Source organism: Zeus faber, assembly GCF_960531495.2.
Source record: "Zeus faber genome assembly, chromosome: 3".
NCBI lineage: Eukaryota > Metazoa > Chordata > Actinopteri > Zeiformes > Zeidae > Zeus > Zeus faber.
The window spans coordinates 34,810,701-34,827,916 of record NC_137190.1 but is presented as its reverse complement, the minus strand read 5'-3'; the positions used below and the strand labels follow the sequence as shown (position 1 = coordinate 34,827,916).

At 40.9% G+C, this 17,216-nt stretch overlaps 1 protein-coding gene across 1 annotated transcript in view; it reads right to left on the bottom strand.

The window, feature by feature from the left end:
- Window positions 1–10,027, bottom strand: part of slc22a31 (solute carrier family 22 member 31) — a gene marked incomplete at its 5' end in the record, with an annotated part of 13,210 nt that extends 3,183 nt beyond the window's left edge. The window contains 6 exons of the mRNA XM_079998271.1: window positions 1,216–1,324; window positions 1,631–1,776; window positions 3,702–3,870; window positions 5,123–5,277; window positions 6,841–6,944; window positions 9,638–10,027. Of these exons, the coding sequence (XP_079854397.1) occupies window positions 1,216–1,324; window positions 1,631–1,776; window positions 3,702–3,870; window positions 5,123–5,277; window positions 6,841–6,944; window positions 9,638–10,027 (1,073 nt within the window). The remainder of the gene's footprint in view (window positions 1–1,215; window positions 1,325–1,630; window positions 1,777–3,701; window positions 3,871–5,122; window positions 5,278–6,840; window positions 6,945–9,637) is intronic.
- Between the last annotated feature and the right edge of the window lie 7,189 nt (window positions 10,028–17,216).

The window sequence follows — 17,216 nt, the reverse complement described above, 5'->3', positions numbered from 1 at the left end:
GAGAATGCCTTCCCTCTCTGGAAAATGACATTTTGCCTAGTTTTTCCAACATGGCCTCTAAAAACGCTTTATGTCCATCTCACCTTTTCTGCTACCTTCAAATGAAGGCATTGTCTCTTCTCTTGGACACACAGGCCAACCCTGTGATATAATACCCTCGGTATTAGTCACCGGACAAACATTCTACCAACTAAAGGTCTTACCTATTTTTATTAAATGCATTTTGCTCTTTTTAGTGCCACTCTTTGACATTAATGAATTAATGAATAATTGTAAGTCGCTTTTGGACAAAAGCGTCTGCCAAATGAGGGTGTAAATTTGATCTGTTATAACTTTGTAATACATACATGGCAATACATAATAAGTACATATCAATATTTTTTATCTTATATAAATAAAAAATACCTGTTTGTCCACTCTAACAAGAGTGACTCCTGATTACTTAATCCAGGGGTCCCAAACTACAGGCCCGGGGCCGCATCTGGCCCAAAAATCATTTTTTGAAATCACAATGCTTAATTAATTCACACAAATGCACTTAATGTTTTCAAAATATAAAAACAGAGTTAAATAGATCATAAGAAAGCCATTTCTAACAGGATAACCAGACAATTCACTAATGTGCAGGAGAAAACAAAACAGAAGTTCTAGAGAAGACAACCTTGCCAGTGGCCCCCAGGTCGTTTGAGACAACTACCATAGTCACTTAAAAAGAGTTGTTCACTACGAACAAATTGTTTGCAAGTCTTGCATCACTAACTATTGGTCAGAAACAATAGTATACTGTACATGTTTGTGATATTTTTAGTGGTTAACAGGATAGTGGTGTGCCATGGGATTCATTCATTGTAAAAATAAAAAAAAAATAAAAACGTGTGCCGTGGCAGAACAAAGGTTGAGAAACACTGATTTAGAGTATGAAAATCCATTAGGAATAAATTATGTGGGAACTACTTAACAACAATTCTGTGAGATAGATTCCTAGCGTGGGTCAGACATACAAAATTAGATTAAAAAGGTAATTTTATTTTTTGAAGCGCAAAAACCTCAACTTTCCCCTGGAGATTAATAAAGTGTTACTTTTATTATAATCAAGTTATCTAAAAAGCATTTTGCTCAGACCCCTTAAATCAACCTCTAATGTTGTGTTTTGAATAAAATCCTGAATTTGAATCCTGTGGCAGTTAAATGTACTTTTGTGGGGAGAGGACTCACAGAGTGAAGCTGAGGATGAGACAGTTCCTCCAGATGACACGCGTCTTGCCAAGCTCCAGGATGGAGTGGAACTCGGGTTGGTGGTCCTCTCCAAACGTTACGTCCATATCTGAAGAAAAAGGGGGTGAGAGAGAGAGAGAGAGAGAGAGAGAGAGAGAGAGAGAGAGAGAGAGAGAGAGTTGGAAGGAGGGAAGGAGGGAGGGAGGGAGGGAGAGAGGGAGGGAGGAGAGCAAGAGCGCGAAAAGTGAGAGAGAGAGGAAGGGAGGGAGGGAGAGGGAGGAAGGAGAGCAAGAGAGCAAGGTGAGAGAGAGGGAGAGAGGTGGGTGAGAGACAGAGGGGGAGGGAGAGAGAGAGAAAGAATATAATCCATATATATTAATATAAATCTGACCTGACATGGTCTTTCTTTCCGTACTTGACAGCAGGCGTTCTCCGGGGTAGATTTCGTCACTCAGACACACTCCGTTCCTGGTGGAAAACTGCTGCAGGGCTCTTCTGGCCCGGGGGATCTGCGCTGTGGCGAGCAGCCAGCGAGGAGACTCGGGAAACACGGATTCGCAGCTAAGGAAAAACAGAGCCACCGTTATTAATTCAAAAAACAACATTTAACATACAATTTGAAAATCCAGGTGCAGCCGCAGAAGTTGACAGAACAATGCAAGTAAGAAAAATAAAAAAGGAGATAAAAAATAATAATGACATTAAATAACACATGTGTACATAGCTAGAAACATTAAGTTAACATGGGGTAGCACTATGCTAACCAATAAAGACAAGTGTAATTTATGCGGCTAAAGTAAGTACAAATGGTGTATAGCATATATAAGATAACACTGAATTAATCCCCCAGAGGGAAATTCAGGTGTTACAGCAGAAATAAACTATGAAATCGAGAAAGAGATACAAGTTAAATTGAGATATAAATATGCAGTTATAGTCAATATGTGTAAAGCCGTGTGGTAAAAGTATACAATAATGTGTATATCAGCCAACTTCCTCTATATTTTCAACCTGTGGGATTTTTCACAACATAGTGGCATCTATGAAGATATATAACTACAGATTTTAGGTATCTGTTAGAGCCGACTTTTAAGTTAACTTTTTTTTTAATAATTAACTATCTAATTAACAATCTGTTGTCATCCAAGTTTTCAAAAATAATATATATTTTTTACTGCATTAAACATGTTGGATTTGTTAGTGGGTTGCATCACAATGAAGCAAATATGTTATGTATTATTAATACATATTTTTGGATCCAATTCAAATGAGTCACATGAGACAATAGCAAGCAATTGTTCCCTTTAAATTCCTAAACGATAGGACATTCCTCCACGTAGCTCATGTTCAATGTGCCTCTATTAGATAATCAGCGTTTCCGTTACGTAAGATAAAGGTTTTGGAAACACAAGTTCTGAGAAATTAGGCTCTAAAGTTTTAGAAGCATTTCCAGACTTCTGCGGCACAAAATACCCATTTAAAAGCACAATTAGTGCTTTAAATGGTTAGATGTGGATAGTGCTGTACTCTTTCAATAAGAAAATGTTGAATGTGTTTTTCTGAAATAATCTTTAAATCATTAATTTCTAAAAATATTGGAAGATGCATAATTCAAGTTAATCCTTTAATTATATATATTTTTTCCATTCTAAGTTCATCCTCACTAGTAGCCCAGTAACCCCTCTATATTCTGTAACTTTTAAACATCCCCATTAACTTCATTTATTGTTTTATAGCAATGACAGTTTTTAATAAAGTGGCCTATTTCCAATCGCGCACATGAAAGCCTATCACCAGGTGACAATTACCAGAATGCAAATGGAAGGGTCCTCCCAGCCATGTCATGGCAGAAGCTCTCAACTATATTGCGGAATTGCCAGCTGCCCGCTGCCATTTCCGCAATATGATTGTGAGCTTCTGACACCCTCATTATCCAAAACAACACAGATTACTTTTTCACGGAAAAGTAAAATTTCTTGCTTCTGGTGTTTATCAGTTGTTTCTTTCAAACATTATTTACAGAGGTGACGTCAGCCCTTTTTCTTCACATCACTCGGAATATCAAAGGATGATCTTGATCTGCATGTTTGCACCAAAGGGAACCGTAAGATCACCGTTCACGCTGTTCAGTTCAGAAAGTTGGTGAGTGACTCTTTTTCCCTGTGAAATGCTGGTGGATCAGGTAGCATCGACTTTTTAATGTTTATATAGTATTTAAAAATCACCTCAGTTTTGAAAATATGTTGAGAGACAGAAATAAACTCGAGGAATATAAATCTCCTATGATCTAATAATTTTGGATGAAAAAGGAATTGACAATGTTTTTCACATCTAGCCAAAATTAGGCTGCCCCGAAATGTGTCAGGTCGGCATGTGGTGGGTCACATACTGTATACTACCCCAACTTAAATTTGGGCAATTCCCCGCAACGTTTATAATTTGGCATTCTTGGTTGGATGAAACCACTTCCCGGCGTAAAGACTTACCACCAATAGGAGAGCAGCAGGAGTAGAGGCAGGGTGGCGACAGCTTGCAGAATCGGCCAATCGTGGCACAGCACGGCCAAGCCCGGCAACAGCAGCTCCGCGCACACACTGAAGAAGCCGCTGATCATGGCAACCATGAGGCGGTGCGGAGGGTCACACAACTCCAGCCCTGGGGGAGGGGGGGTATGTTTATAAAAAATTCACACACACACACACACACACACACACACACACACACACACACACACACACACACACACACACACACACACACACACACACACACACACACACACACACACACACACACACACACACACACACACACACACCAGAGGGCATTCTTTCCTCTGAGGTGACTTCCTGTGAACTTCCCTGAAAGAGGTTTTGGAGCACGCTACCCTGATACTATCTTTTCCCCTCAGTGTGGGGGACTCGAACTGGCAGGACATCAGAGACAAAACACACTTTGCGGGGACCTCTGGCGCTCTTTCCGGCAAAAAAAACAAGTTTGGCACGGACTCAGTTTCACCCTGATCTTGCAGGAATGTGGGAGTATATGTAAGATATAAAAAAAAATAATGGTATGTGGATGTGAAGGGGGGGGGGGCTCACTGCAGGACATCTATCCCCAGTCCATGAAAACTGTTTCTTCTCCTCCTCTACGCAAACACCGGCCATTTTGGAATGACTTCAACCGTTCCATATGCCTATACATGCGTATTATAGGAATGCACACACACACACACACACACACACACACACACACACACACACACACACACACACACACACACACACACACACACACACACACACACACACACACACACACACACACACACACACAAAACACTGAGGCCTTGACGACAACAATGGTCAATCTATTTTAAGGATATGTGGCTAAGATCTGTTGCGGCAGAGATATATGTTAGAAATCTCTTCTGAAGGCCAGCTGGAAAGGCCACCGCTCCCTCCCCAATCTCCCCCGCTCCGATTTTGACACTAGATTCCGAGTGTAAGAGAGAGGCAAGCGAGACAACATATTACTGAAATACTCCACAACTCCCAATCGTAGATCATCTTGTTTTTTGAGGGGTTCTTTTCCTGATCATCTCAAGTGGGGGGTTGGGTGGGTAAGGGCTTTGGGGGGGAAATCGGGGACACAGGGATAGATGTGGAAAAGAACGCCATCCAGCTGCCTACTGTCAATTACAACCCTGGCCTTGCCTCCTCCTCCCACAAAAACACACCTGCACAGCATAGCCATTATTGTGTTTAGCCACCCAAAGCCTTTGAGGATATTCAAACATTTGACTAACCCTGGTCATTTATCTACTTGATACACCTGAAACCCCCGTTCTGAAAAGGCAGAAATAAGAAATGGGAGAGCCATAAGTTGTAGGACGGGGCGGGCTTACGGGAGATGTAGGAGGTGAGGAAGACCCCGGCCAACATGGCTCCTTGAGACAGTCGCAGCAGGAGGAAGACCAGGGGACTGTTGGAAACGCACAGCACCACGCCGAGCAGGCTGGACAGGCTGATGGACATGAGGAAACCGGTGCGACGTCCCAACCTGAGGAAGCGACGAGTGCAGAGTGAGCAGAGGCATGATTTTGACTGGTGTTTCCCCAACCTTTTTATCTTCAATGGTACACCACTATCCCGTTAAACACTAAATATGTCACAATACCTTACAACATGCGATACTGTGCTAATTATTTGTCTAGTGATTGGTCAACAATCGTGACCTCATTAAGATGGTGGCAGGTGCAGATGTAACTGACGTCAGAACTTTATGGATGTCATGGATCTGACGAACCCACAGACAATCTGAATAAGATTTGTATTCAGGGCAGTTCCAACATAGCGTCCTTCGAGTTTCATGCAGATCGGCAGTTCAGTATTGTGGATGGAGTTTGTGATCAACAATCGCAACCTCACCAAGATGGAGCCATGCACGGACATATGCTGCGACAGAAAAATCCTTGCGCACATGTGCAAGTTGATCGAGTACACAGATCGCCACGGAAGGAAAATAAGAAACAAACTCTTAACCATACAAAGTTAGAAAGTGACAGGTATTATTTGATTACTATTAACATTTATTATGTTTGAAAATATGTAAGTTAAAGTATTACCAGGAGACAATTAGATGAAAGAAAGCACAGCGTATTAAACTTCATAAATATATTCACTTCTGAGGACAATTGGCACGCACCACAGTAAGTTCTACAAAATAAAACCCCAATAAAATCACAGTCTGAATTTATAGATATTCTGACATTGTATACATTGATAGAGATAGCAATGTATACAATATTCCTGTATTCTGATTACTGGTAACAATAACCCACTAGCCCACTACAAACAATTAATTTCATTACATATCCCCAACAACAAGTCAGTTAAATGACGAATGAACTTCTGCAGTCACGAAACACACTGGAACAGAGAGCCAAAGCACACTCGTCCATTGAACGTTGACGAAGGTCCGACTACCCTGGACCCTGCGTATTGCTGCCTGCAGCTATATTTCTTATTAATATCATGGCCTAGTAATACTTAGTGATGCAAGATTAGGCAAAACAAAATTTAATGACTCAGGAGTCTGGAGTCACTGGCAAAGGAGTGGGCCAGCGAGTGAATCTCTGACTCAAACTGAGAATAATTACTGAGGACTAATTTAAAGACCAAGACCGAATCTAGGCATTTGCCATAATTTATCATTTTGACAGAATTAAATGATTCTTGAGAGAATTCCATTCACAACTCAGAGTCGACCGACTCTTCTGACTCTTGTTCATTCCTCACCAGAAGTTCTCCCTCGCCAACTGACTCAAACGATCAAAGAGTCTGAAAATGTAATGACTCCCTACTGAGCAACTCGTCATTTATCTAATCTCAAAAAGAGTCACTACTGATAGTCCTAACTCTCAGTATGAAACTTGAACTTGTTCTGATGAACACAGGGCTGCTATCCTGACTGTGAATTAGATTAATTAGTGCAGCCTTGCAATATTGATCTTGGAACACAAGAGCTGGTTTAATTTTAGTTTTTTTTTGAGGAATTTTACATTTTCATGGCACAGTGCTTCAGACCAATAACGTTGGTAAAATCGATAACGTGAGTCCTTACCAGTCACACGTGGTGCCCAGGAGGATATATCCCAGAATCCATCCTGTCATGAAGCAGATGTGTTGCAGGGGAATCCTCCAGTAGTCGCTACAGACCAGGTTCCACTTGGAGTACAAAAATAAAAAAATTAAGAAGGAAGCCCTACAGATTAAAGTGGTAACAGCTTTTCTGAAAGCTTAACAGGACTAGAGTAAACAGCGTATAAAGTAACCAAGTACAGTAGCTCCTTCGGATGAATATTAATACCAAACAAGTACGTAGGTTAACTAGCCTCCACCTCATATCCCTCTTAGCTGATCAACAAACTCCTGGGTAAAGGTGATCAGAACCTAAAATGTTGCCGCTGAGCCCTGACCGTCGGAATGGACAGGGACCAATCCTCAGAACCAAACAACCGTTGCTTTCACCCAAATTTGACTCATTCCCAATAGTTAAACAAACTCAAATAGAGCTGTGCGATATGACAATATATATCACAAGATGAAAGATTACTATCATATATACTGTATATATTATTTTTATACCGTTTCTATCGCAAATCAGTGGCAGAACTGCTTCATGGCAATATTTGACATCATTTGGAGTCACTGTGCTTTACCTTATCTGCACATAGGTATTTTACAATGTTAACTGATGTCAAATATTTAATAGGTGTTGATGAAAAACGCGTTGTCGGGTATTGTCGCTAAACATCAACTTTGAAAAGAATATCTCAAATTGCACGATGGCACCATTCATGGATTATTACAACATTTGGCCGTCTGTTACCACGCCGAAACAACATAAGGTGAGGGTGACTACCAATTCCTACCAAAGTTTATTTTTTTAGAAGCATTTTACATGTTAGGCAATAGCATTTTAATTAAAGGTTTCAGTGAATTAAAGTTACATTTTGCAAATATGTTAACAGCCGGATTTTGAGAGGCAAAATAAGCACACATTCACACACACCCACATATATAATAATTTATTCAGAAATTTTTTTTTCTTCATTCATTCATTCTCACACACACACACACACACATCTATCTATCTATCTATCTATCTATCTATCTATCTATCTATCTATCTATATATATATATATATATATAAATATTATTTTTTAATTTGTGAGCCCAATAAGCATGAATATACAGAAAACATGCTATATCGGGATATACTGTAGGTATGAAATGACCTATATGGGGATAGAAGATTTTGGCCACGTTGCCTAGCCCTTACCTCAAACATCATTCACATGAGCTCAGACAGTGGTTCATTACTTAGGCCTACTTAATGTCAAGGCAAAGGGGGTTCTCCAGTCCCGTCGAGGCAACTAGTCGACAAGACCAATACCAGACAAAAACTTTGGTCAGATAACTAGAGCAGTCAAAGATGCCATTTGACATAAACCTGGACCTTCTGCTTTGTGTTGCTTCCTTATTAAATAACTATCATTACTTCTTTGATACCCAGCCTCAAAGAGACATTGTCATCATCTCTATGGAACAACGATGTGAAGGAGTTGTTAAGAAAGATGCTTTGGTCAGGGTCAGCGCCATTGATTGGATTACATAACGCATGAAAAGAGAGAAAACAGGTCACAGATACATAGGCAGAGACACACACAGACAGTGTATTTAGTGTCTGAGGTGGAATGTGGATCATGTCCTTCAGTATTGAATTAAGGAGTCTGCTGACAGCATTATTACATTAAAGCAAACTCGCTCTCTAAGTCAAGCACACCAACAGCCCTTCCTGCTTTTCCCCCAGCGGCCTGGTTTTCTCCATTCTTCTCTTTCTTCTTCTTCAACCTTCACCACCCCTCTTCTGTCATCCCTATCTCATCTCATCCCTATGGGAGGGGGGTACAAGAATTGCGAGCCTGACTCCTGACTTCCTACAATGGAACGTGAAGACCTTCTTGCATTTTTCACAGCTGTCGAGGAGGCGGCAGCTGTGCTTGAGAAACGGCCGTTGGTCAGAAAGAAAGAGCCTTCCACTGGTATTTCGAGAATGGGGTGAATCCCGTGGAGCTCGAGTCTGTTAAAACAAACTGAGGGAAGGTAAACACATCTGCTGTCATATTCTGCTGTCCATTTCCAAACCAGGTTTCACAAAAGCACACACACGGAACGTGGAGGTTCGTCTCCAGAGGTTTATCCCAAAATATCGACGGTTGAAAGTCAATTTCATTTTCTGAGAATTTGCCCACTGTTCGGTTGAGCCAAGATGGTTCCATCGCCTTTGAGACAATGCCAAAATGGCTTCAGACACCAACTAGCGGCTTAGTTTTTGGTTGCTTAACCTAGGCAAATATTGGAATACCATTGTACACCTGGGAGAGAGACCTAATGAGTTGGAAGGAGGCTTAACTCGATTCTTCAACAATACCAAGTAAAAGATAAATAAAAAATAAAACATTTGCTTAAGTGTTATCCAGCTGAAATTAGGTTAATGCTTCAAAATAAATTTTAAAGTTTACTCACTCTACACTTTTGCTGCATGTGAAATCAGGAGCATACTACACCGTAAACTGAAATTTACACTGGTACATAAAAGTAAATAAGAAGTACCAAATAAATATATACTATTATATATGTATACTCACAAAAGTACAAATGGCGATAAATTTACTTGGATAAACCATCAACACTTCAGATACTAAAAAACTTGCGTCATTACAATCAAAAGTACAGCGATGATTACAATGACAAAGGGGATGAGACTTATATATATATTTTTTTTTTTTTCATAAATAGATAGGATATTGTATTATTATTTATTCATTTTTGTTCAGTCCACGTTGAGCTTTACCTCGGTCACATAGTTGCTCCGGAGCCCCGCGCTGTGGCCGTACTCCCAGCCCCGTGTGCAGGATACCTTCTCCTTGGGCACGTCCTCCAGGACGCCGGAGGCGTTGTGCGGGTACTTGAAGAGCTCGCAGTGGCTCAGCCCGGAGCCCTCCACCCAGGGGATGGTGATGTTGGTGTAGCCCTGCTTGGACAGGTTGCTGAGGAGGAACGAGGCGGGAAGGAGCTTCGGGTCGGGCTTGCAGTGGTACAACTCCGGGATGAGCGTGTAGAAGACGTCGCAGAAGAGGTTGAGCATGACGGCGAAGCTCGGGAACCAGCTGAAGGCCACCGCGGTCCTGTTGTACCGTCCGTAGCCGCCCAGCTGGGGGTAAACCATGGCCTCATAGTCCATGTCAGTCCGGGGGGAGGTTGGCGGGGACTGAGCGAAGCCTCCACCGCAGAGGAACTCCAGGTGGCGTCTCGACCGGGCTCCACCCGGCTGAGAAACTGTGGGATAAACCTGGTTGCCAGGTGGTGCATTTTCCAGCTCTGCTCAAAGACAGCCCCGCCCCCAAATTCCGTTAACCCTTATTTGTCCATGTTTTCTGTTCTTCACTAAATGATTGGGTTTTTGAAGCAATACAGCCTTTACAGTTTGCGTCAAATGCCTCACAGATGTTGATTGTATCTCCATTCGCAAAAGTATCGCAATATAGACAGCATACACCAATCGGTCACAACATTAAGATAAGATAAGATAAACCTTTATTAGTCCCACAACAGGGAAATTTACATCGTTCCAGCAGTAAAAAGGGGACAGCAGAAAATAGAGAGCATATCAAGTACACACTATAAACAATATAAAATATAAATAGGAACCAGAGTACTAAAACCACTGACAGGTGAAGACTGAATAACATTGCTCATCTTGTTCCAGTGGCACCTGTCAAGGGGTGGGATATATTGTGCAGCAAGTAAACAGTCACTTCTAGAAATTGATGTGTTGGAAGCAGAAAAAATAGGCAAGCGTAAGGATATGAGCGACTTTGATAAGGGCCAAATTGTGATGGCTAGACGAATGGGTCAGAGCATTTCCAAAATGGCAGGTGTTGTGGGGTGTTCCCTGTATGCAGTGGTTACAACCTGCCAAAAGTGGTCCAAGGAAGGACAACCAGTGAATCAACGACAGGGTCATGGGCGCCCAAGGCTCATTGATGTGCATGGGGAAGTTAGTCTTGCCCGTCTGGTTTGATCCCACAGAAGAGCTACTGGAGCACAAATTGCTGAAAAAGTTAATGCCGCTATGATAGAAAGGTGTCAGAACAAACAGTGTATCACAGCTTGATGTGTATGGGCTGCGTAGCAGCAGACTGGTCAGAGTGCCCATGCTGACCCCTGTCCACCGCCGAAAGCATGGACAAAGCGAAACTGGACCATGGAGCAATAGAAGATAGTGGCCTAGTCTGACAAATCACATTTTCTTCTACATCATGTGGATGTCAGAGGTTAGGGTCTGATCTGATCTAGCATCTGTGGGATGTTCTGGAACAACAAGACTGACCAATGGAGGCCCCACCTTGCAACTTACAGAACATAAAGAATCTGCTGCTAACGTCTTGGTGCCAGACACCACAGGACACCTTCAGAGGTCTTGTGGAGTCCATGGCTCGACGGGTCACAGCTGTTTTGACAGCACGAGGGGGAGCTACACAATATTAGTGGTGGTTTTAATGTTGAAGCTGATCAATGTATAGTGACTTTTAAAATGGATGTCATCATATTCACTATCAATAAATACAAATTTATATAACTGAATTGAGCGTATTTTCTTCTTTATTCACACTTTGCAAACTCTATATAAAGGAAGTTGTAAACTCATCTGAGGGACACAAGGGTGAGAATTTGTTTGTTGGATGTGTATACAGATATGGTGTGAAGCACAGTTTACTATGAGGTAGGACTTATTTAACTCCTAGCCAAAGTAGATATTTGCTTTGAAATGTAGTAAAGTCAAGGTCGAAAGTTTCTGAAACTGAATGTACTTTTAACTTGAAAGATCTAAGTACAATAAACCACATTAACTTTGTGACTTTCCATCACTGGATATTTGGTGTGTATTATGATATTCTTAATTGAAATATTTAGTTGACAAATGCATAGTAAAATGGATAAGAAAAAATGAATAAGGTTTTAATTCCTTTAAAGACTAATTCCTGTTGCTTTGTTTTGATTCAACACTCCAGTGGAGAAGTGATGTAAAGTTTATTTATTACAAAGTAAAGGTTTAAATTATGGGTAATAATTATACAACAATTTATTTATCTTACAATATATCACACAGTCTGTAAGGAGAAAACTTAGGGGTTCAGATCTCCACATCAACAGACAACAGGTCTGTGTCACAACCTTTTCCCTGACTGGTGTTAACAGAGCAGCACGACCTGTCTTAAAACCTCAAAACTGGCAACCCTGAAAAGGAGGCGGACAAGCGCTTGGAGAGGGTGGAGGTGAGGAGGACTTGCGCTACAATGGGCGTCAATCACGGGAATTCCTGGCTTATTGAATTAGACTTCATTGTTGTTCTTAATGATAAATAACCTAATAGTTAGTAAATATTGTTATTATAGGCGTTGGACAAGTACAAACACCATACGTACTGGTGTGTTAAGAAAGGTGAAAGAATCCAACAGACAAAAAACCACAAAGGCCGAGAAATACATTAACGTCAAGGAGCTTTGTTGGTCCCTGGAATGTTGTCGTGATGAACGGAACTGTGCGTGGTGTGATGTTACACCTACAGTAAGAAATGTCCCCACGTATTCACGATGCTGTAGTTAGCGTCCGACTCGCAGCGGCTGACGTTTATTACACGTTCAAAACCCTCGGATTTTAAGTAACGTACCGACAGACATAACGAGCGCGGTGCATGGCTGGACTTCGATAAATGAAGATACATGGTAAAGGGGTTGTATGGCTGTTAGACAGCATTTAAAAAACCCCCATTCGGATTTGTCAAAACTTTACTTTATTCACAACACCAGGGAAAAGGTGGGATTTCACGTTTTTGCCGACACACTACAATGCCAGCTCAAGCGCTGCAGTACTTATTGTAGTCAAACTCGATTACAATAAGCCTAAATAGGATTCCAAACCCTATTTTCAGATTGGCGAAAGCTTTTTTTTCCTGTTTGTGGAAACAGGAAAATAAAGGTGGATTTCACTGGATCCCCTCCCGCACAGGCCACAACGAAAGGGACAATGAGGGGAGCACAGTAAACACAGGTAATATTTCAAAATTTTATTAACGAACATAATCTCTGAGGAACAACAGCAGTTCTCGCGCTCTCTGTACATGCAACTGTAGAAAATAACAATTTAGAATTTTTTTTTTTCTTTTTTTACTTATCATTTTTTAAGTCTCACCCCCCCCCCCCCATCGTTTTCACTTTCTCAAGTTTTTTTTTTTTTTCCTTTCATTTTTTTTTTTTTTTTTTGTTGCAGGAAATCAACGACAGCTAGAGGTGAAAGTACTGGATTTTCTGTTAACAGCACTGACGATAGCATCAACTGATACACCCCCCAACCCCTCCCCGCCCCATAGCTGCTCCAACAATATGTACACAATTTAACTACATTGTACAAAAAAAAACAAACCAAAACCATTGTTACATCTTTATATCACCTGCAGCGAGCGCGCTCGTCTCGACGTCAGAACCCCACATTCTACGCAAGTTTTACACAAGTACAAAGAGAGAGAGTGTGGGGGGGGGGGTGCAAAACGCTGTTGGGTCAGAGGGGGGCGGGTGGTGTATTTACAAAGCTATGTACAATACCAATTATGTCTCTTTCTCGCATTACAGAAGGGAAAAAAATGTACACAGCGGAGACCAACCTCAAAGGAAAACAAAAACAATTGAAAAACAAAAACAAAAAACATACCACAGGTGTCGGAAGAAAAAAAAAAAAAAGGTAATAAATAGGTTCTTTCTTACCATTTACAGGGAGATGTTCTCCATGCGTTTTATAAGTCATTTTCCATTCTAAAACAACCGGAAAAAAACAAACAAACAAACAAACAAAAAAAGAATAGCTAGAATCTGCTTTATCTTTCTTCATGAAAAACAACATATCGCAACTAGAAAAAAAAAAAAAAAGGCTTGAAATCGTGATTCTATCTTGTGAAAAAATATCCATTATGTATAGATCTTTTTCCGTCGGATAAGAAAAAACCTAATAAATGAGCACAAAAAAACAACAACCAAAATAAAAATAAAAACACAAAAATATTTCTATTTGAGTGAATGTGAGGAGAGTAGAGGTAACGTGTTGTAGACGAGAGGCTCGCTCCGCCTAATATCTGGATCACCATGGCCGAGGAATTAGACTGTGCAGTTTTAAGTTTAGTTTGAGGTGGTGGTGAGATATTTGTATGCATGTGTCTTTTGAGGTGGAGGAATCACTCTTCACGTAGGAATCTGTACAAGTTGGACATTTGAGTTATGGATGGTTATGGATGATATTGCTCCGTTGCGGGGTTGGTGCCAATCTAAACAAGCAAAACAAAAAAGGGGGGGGTGGGCTGTTCGCCATCACAATTTCAAGCCTTTGAGGTTTCCACTGATCAAAAATGTCGAACTTTAAAAGCAAGGCGGGGATTTAAACCATTGAGAGAGAGAGGGGAAAAAAGCTAACTGGGTGTGTTGTAAACAGACTGTGTGTGTGCATGTGTGTGAGGGGCCGCTGTGGCGGCGGGATGGCAACCGCATTATATTACATTCTGCTCCATAAATTAGACGCTGACGGGGACATTGCCATTTGGGTGTTTCCGGTGAAGAAAAAAAAAATAAACGTCAACAAACTATGGCGGGGAAAACAACAACCCCTAAAGACAACGACGTCAAGAGTGCGTACATACACCGGCTACAAAACAACAGCAACAACAAAAGAAACCCAGGAATCCCATTGATTCATAAAACAAAGACAAAAAAAACATTTAAACTGAAAACACATTATACATTTAAAAAGCACCCCGCTGGCTGATTGAATGTCCTGTTTACGTCAAACAAATTACATCTGGGGACCTTCCAGAGATTCATGGATACATGAGAATTTGGGAAAACACAAATGTTTATTTTATTTATTTATTTTCAAACCAGGTCCAATTACAAATAATAATAATAAAAAACTACTAATGATCTATTTTTTTTTTTTTAAATAAACCATTTAAGGTGATTTCAAATGGGACAACGTCCACCCAGCACTTTAGAAATAGGCTTAAGATATTCTTTACAAGCATTCACTGTTTGCGTCGATGTCGGCAATTTTTTGGTTTATTTAGACAATGCCTAAGTGTGGAGGATTATGCTGATGATGATAATTATGAATTGCACCACGCTGCAGAGCATATGAGGAAGCAACTTTAACGTAACGTTTCCAAAAAAAAACACGAGCATAAACTTTGTAAATAAGACTGTGCTTGTTGCAGCTACGATGATCAGAATTCTTTTGAATTACGGGGAACTCTCTGTCTAGTGAATTTACTAAAAGCCTAAAATATATATATTTTAAAGTGTGATAATCATTTTTTGGAGCAAATTTTAAAATGATAAAGGAACAATTTAAGTAAAAGGGCACCAGCCTAATCCAGATTCAAACCTAGTTTGGCGCCCTGTAGTGGGCGAGTGCGGAAACGCACAGAAACTACCTACAAAACAACATTTTAACACACACACACACACACACACACACAGACAGACAGACAGACAGACAGACAGACAGACAGAGAGAGAACGGAATGAAGCCTTCACGTGGCTGTCACTGCTCTTAGAAATCAGTCTGATTCACGTTCAAAGCCGGCCAATATGGCAGACAAAGCTGTAGACATTAATGAGGATGTCAAGCCTAAAGTAACATGACTAAGAACATAGGGAGACGTATTAAAAAAAAAAAAAAAAAAGATTCATCTAATTCTTCCCACAAAAAAAAACTGATCCCACAAAAAAAGATCTCATTATTAACGGTTATTGACAGTTTTGCTTGTGAATGACATCTCTCATTTACACCCCCACCCCCCCAGGGGGTTAGATCTTTAATGACTTTGCCCGACATTACCTTAAAATTTATTTTGTTTGTACTGTAAAAAGGCATTTTCTTGGTTGTTTTTTTTTTTTGAGATATAATAGTGTAGTAGTAAAGCAATGATTAATAAATCTGTTCTTCCTTAAATAAACCCATTACAAACACTATGCTACATCTTGAGGGACAATTACATGGTTGCGGCCTCGTGTGGAAGGCCCAGCGTTTTTTTTTTTTTCAGTTTTATTTTTTTTTTGTTTTGTGTTGTGTATACCCCCCCAACCGGAAGTGCGTTTCTCTCTCGGCGAGCTCTAGGGGTGTTGTGGTTATCAGAGACCCCCCCCAAGCGTGCAGAGTCTACAGAGATGGGATCATACAAGTGTGCACTGGATTCCTGAGAAAACACTGAGTGAATCATTGTACACATTTTGGCCCGTGGGTTATGGGAGGAAAAGGTTGCTGAGGGGTGGGGTGGGGTGGGGGAGGGGCTGCCCAAAAGTGAACTGTACATACACAGATAATTTTTCGTTCATTTATTATTATTATTTTTTCTCTCCGTTTAATCTTTACACTTAACTGAGTGATGTTACAGTACATAAGTTATTTACAACTGTGCAGTAATGTGTGGCAAAATAAATTATCTAGAAGGCAGCAAGAATACATTGGTTAACGAATATAAAAAACTGTACATAATTTACGGAATACCACTTTTTTTTTTTCTTTCTCGCTCTCCTTTTGTCTGCTTTCTTTTTTTTCCTTCTCATCAAACTAATATTGGCTCTGTAGTGTTTCAAGTCACTTCCTCAGAAACAATGAAATGCCCAAGTAAAAGAAATAGACCAAAACGAAAAAAAAAAAAAAAAAAAAAAAAAAAAAATCAACAAGAATATTTCTCTCCTATGCTAAAAAAAAAAAAGTCTTTCAATCGCGACATTCGTCTGGTTTGTATCTTCTGCTTTGTCCGGCGGTGGCGTCAGAGGTCTGTTTCTGGAGTCCGTGGTGGTCTGGTGTGTGTGATGTAAGGTAGAGCGCTCCCCCTCCTCTCGAGACAAGAGGCCGCGCCAAGCCAGTCTCTCGAAAAAACATCCTGAACTCCGATGGACACACATCCTCTGCTGAACCCTGGACTGTATGTTTCAGACCCCCGCGGCAGACTAACCTTTCTGTAAAGCCCGGTGTGTGTGTGTGTGTGTGTGTGTGTGTGGAGGGGGGGGGGCTGTTAAGATGACGGTCGGGTACTTTTGGGCCGAGGATTCGACGTGAAGGAAGCACGCACGCACGCACGCACACGCACACACACAACCCCACCCCACCCCCCCAAAACTAAAACGTAAATACAGAAAATAGATCTCTGTTTCCCCCTGTGCCTCCTGTTCCCGCTATCGGAGCTCCCAGGCTGAAAAATAAGTAAAATAAAAACAAAAAAGCAACACCACGCACACGCTCGCTCTCTCTCTCGCTCTCTGTCACACACACACTTTCTCTCCAATTGTAGAGCGTCTCGCACGCATCGCAAACAAAACGGA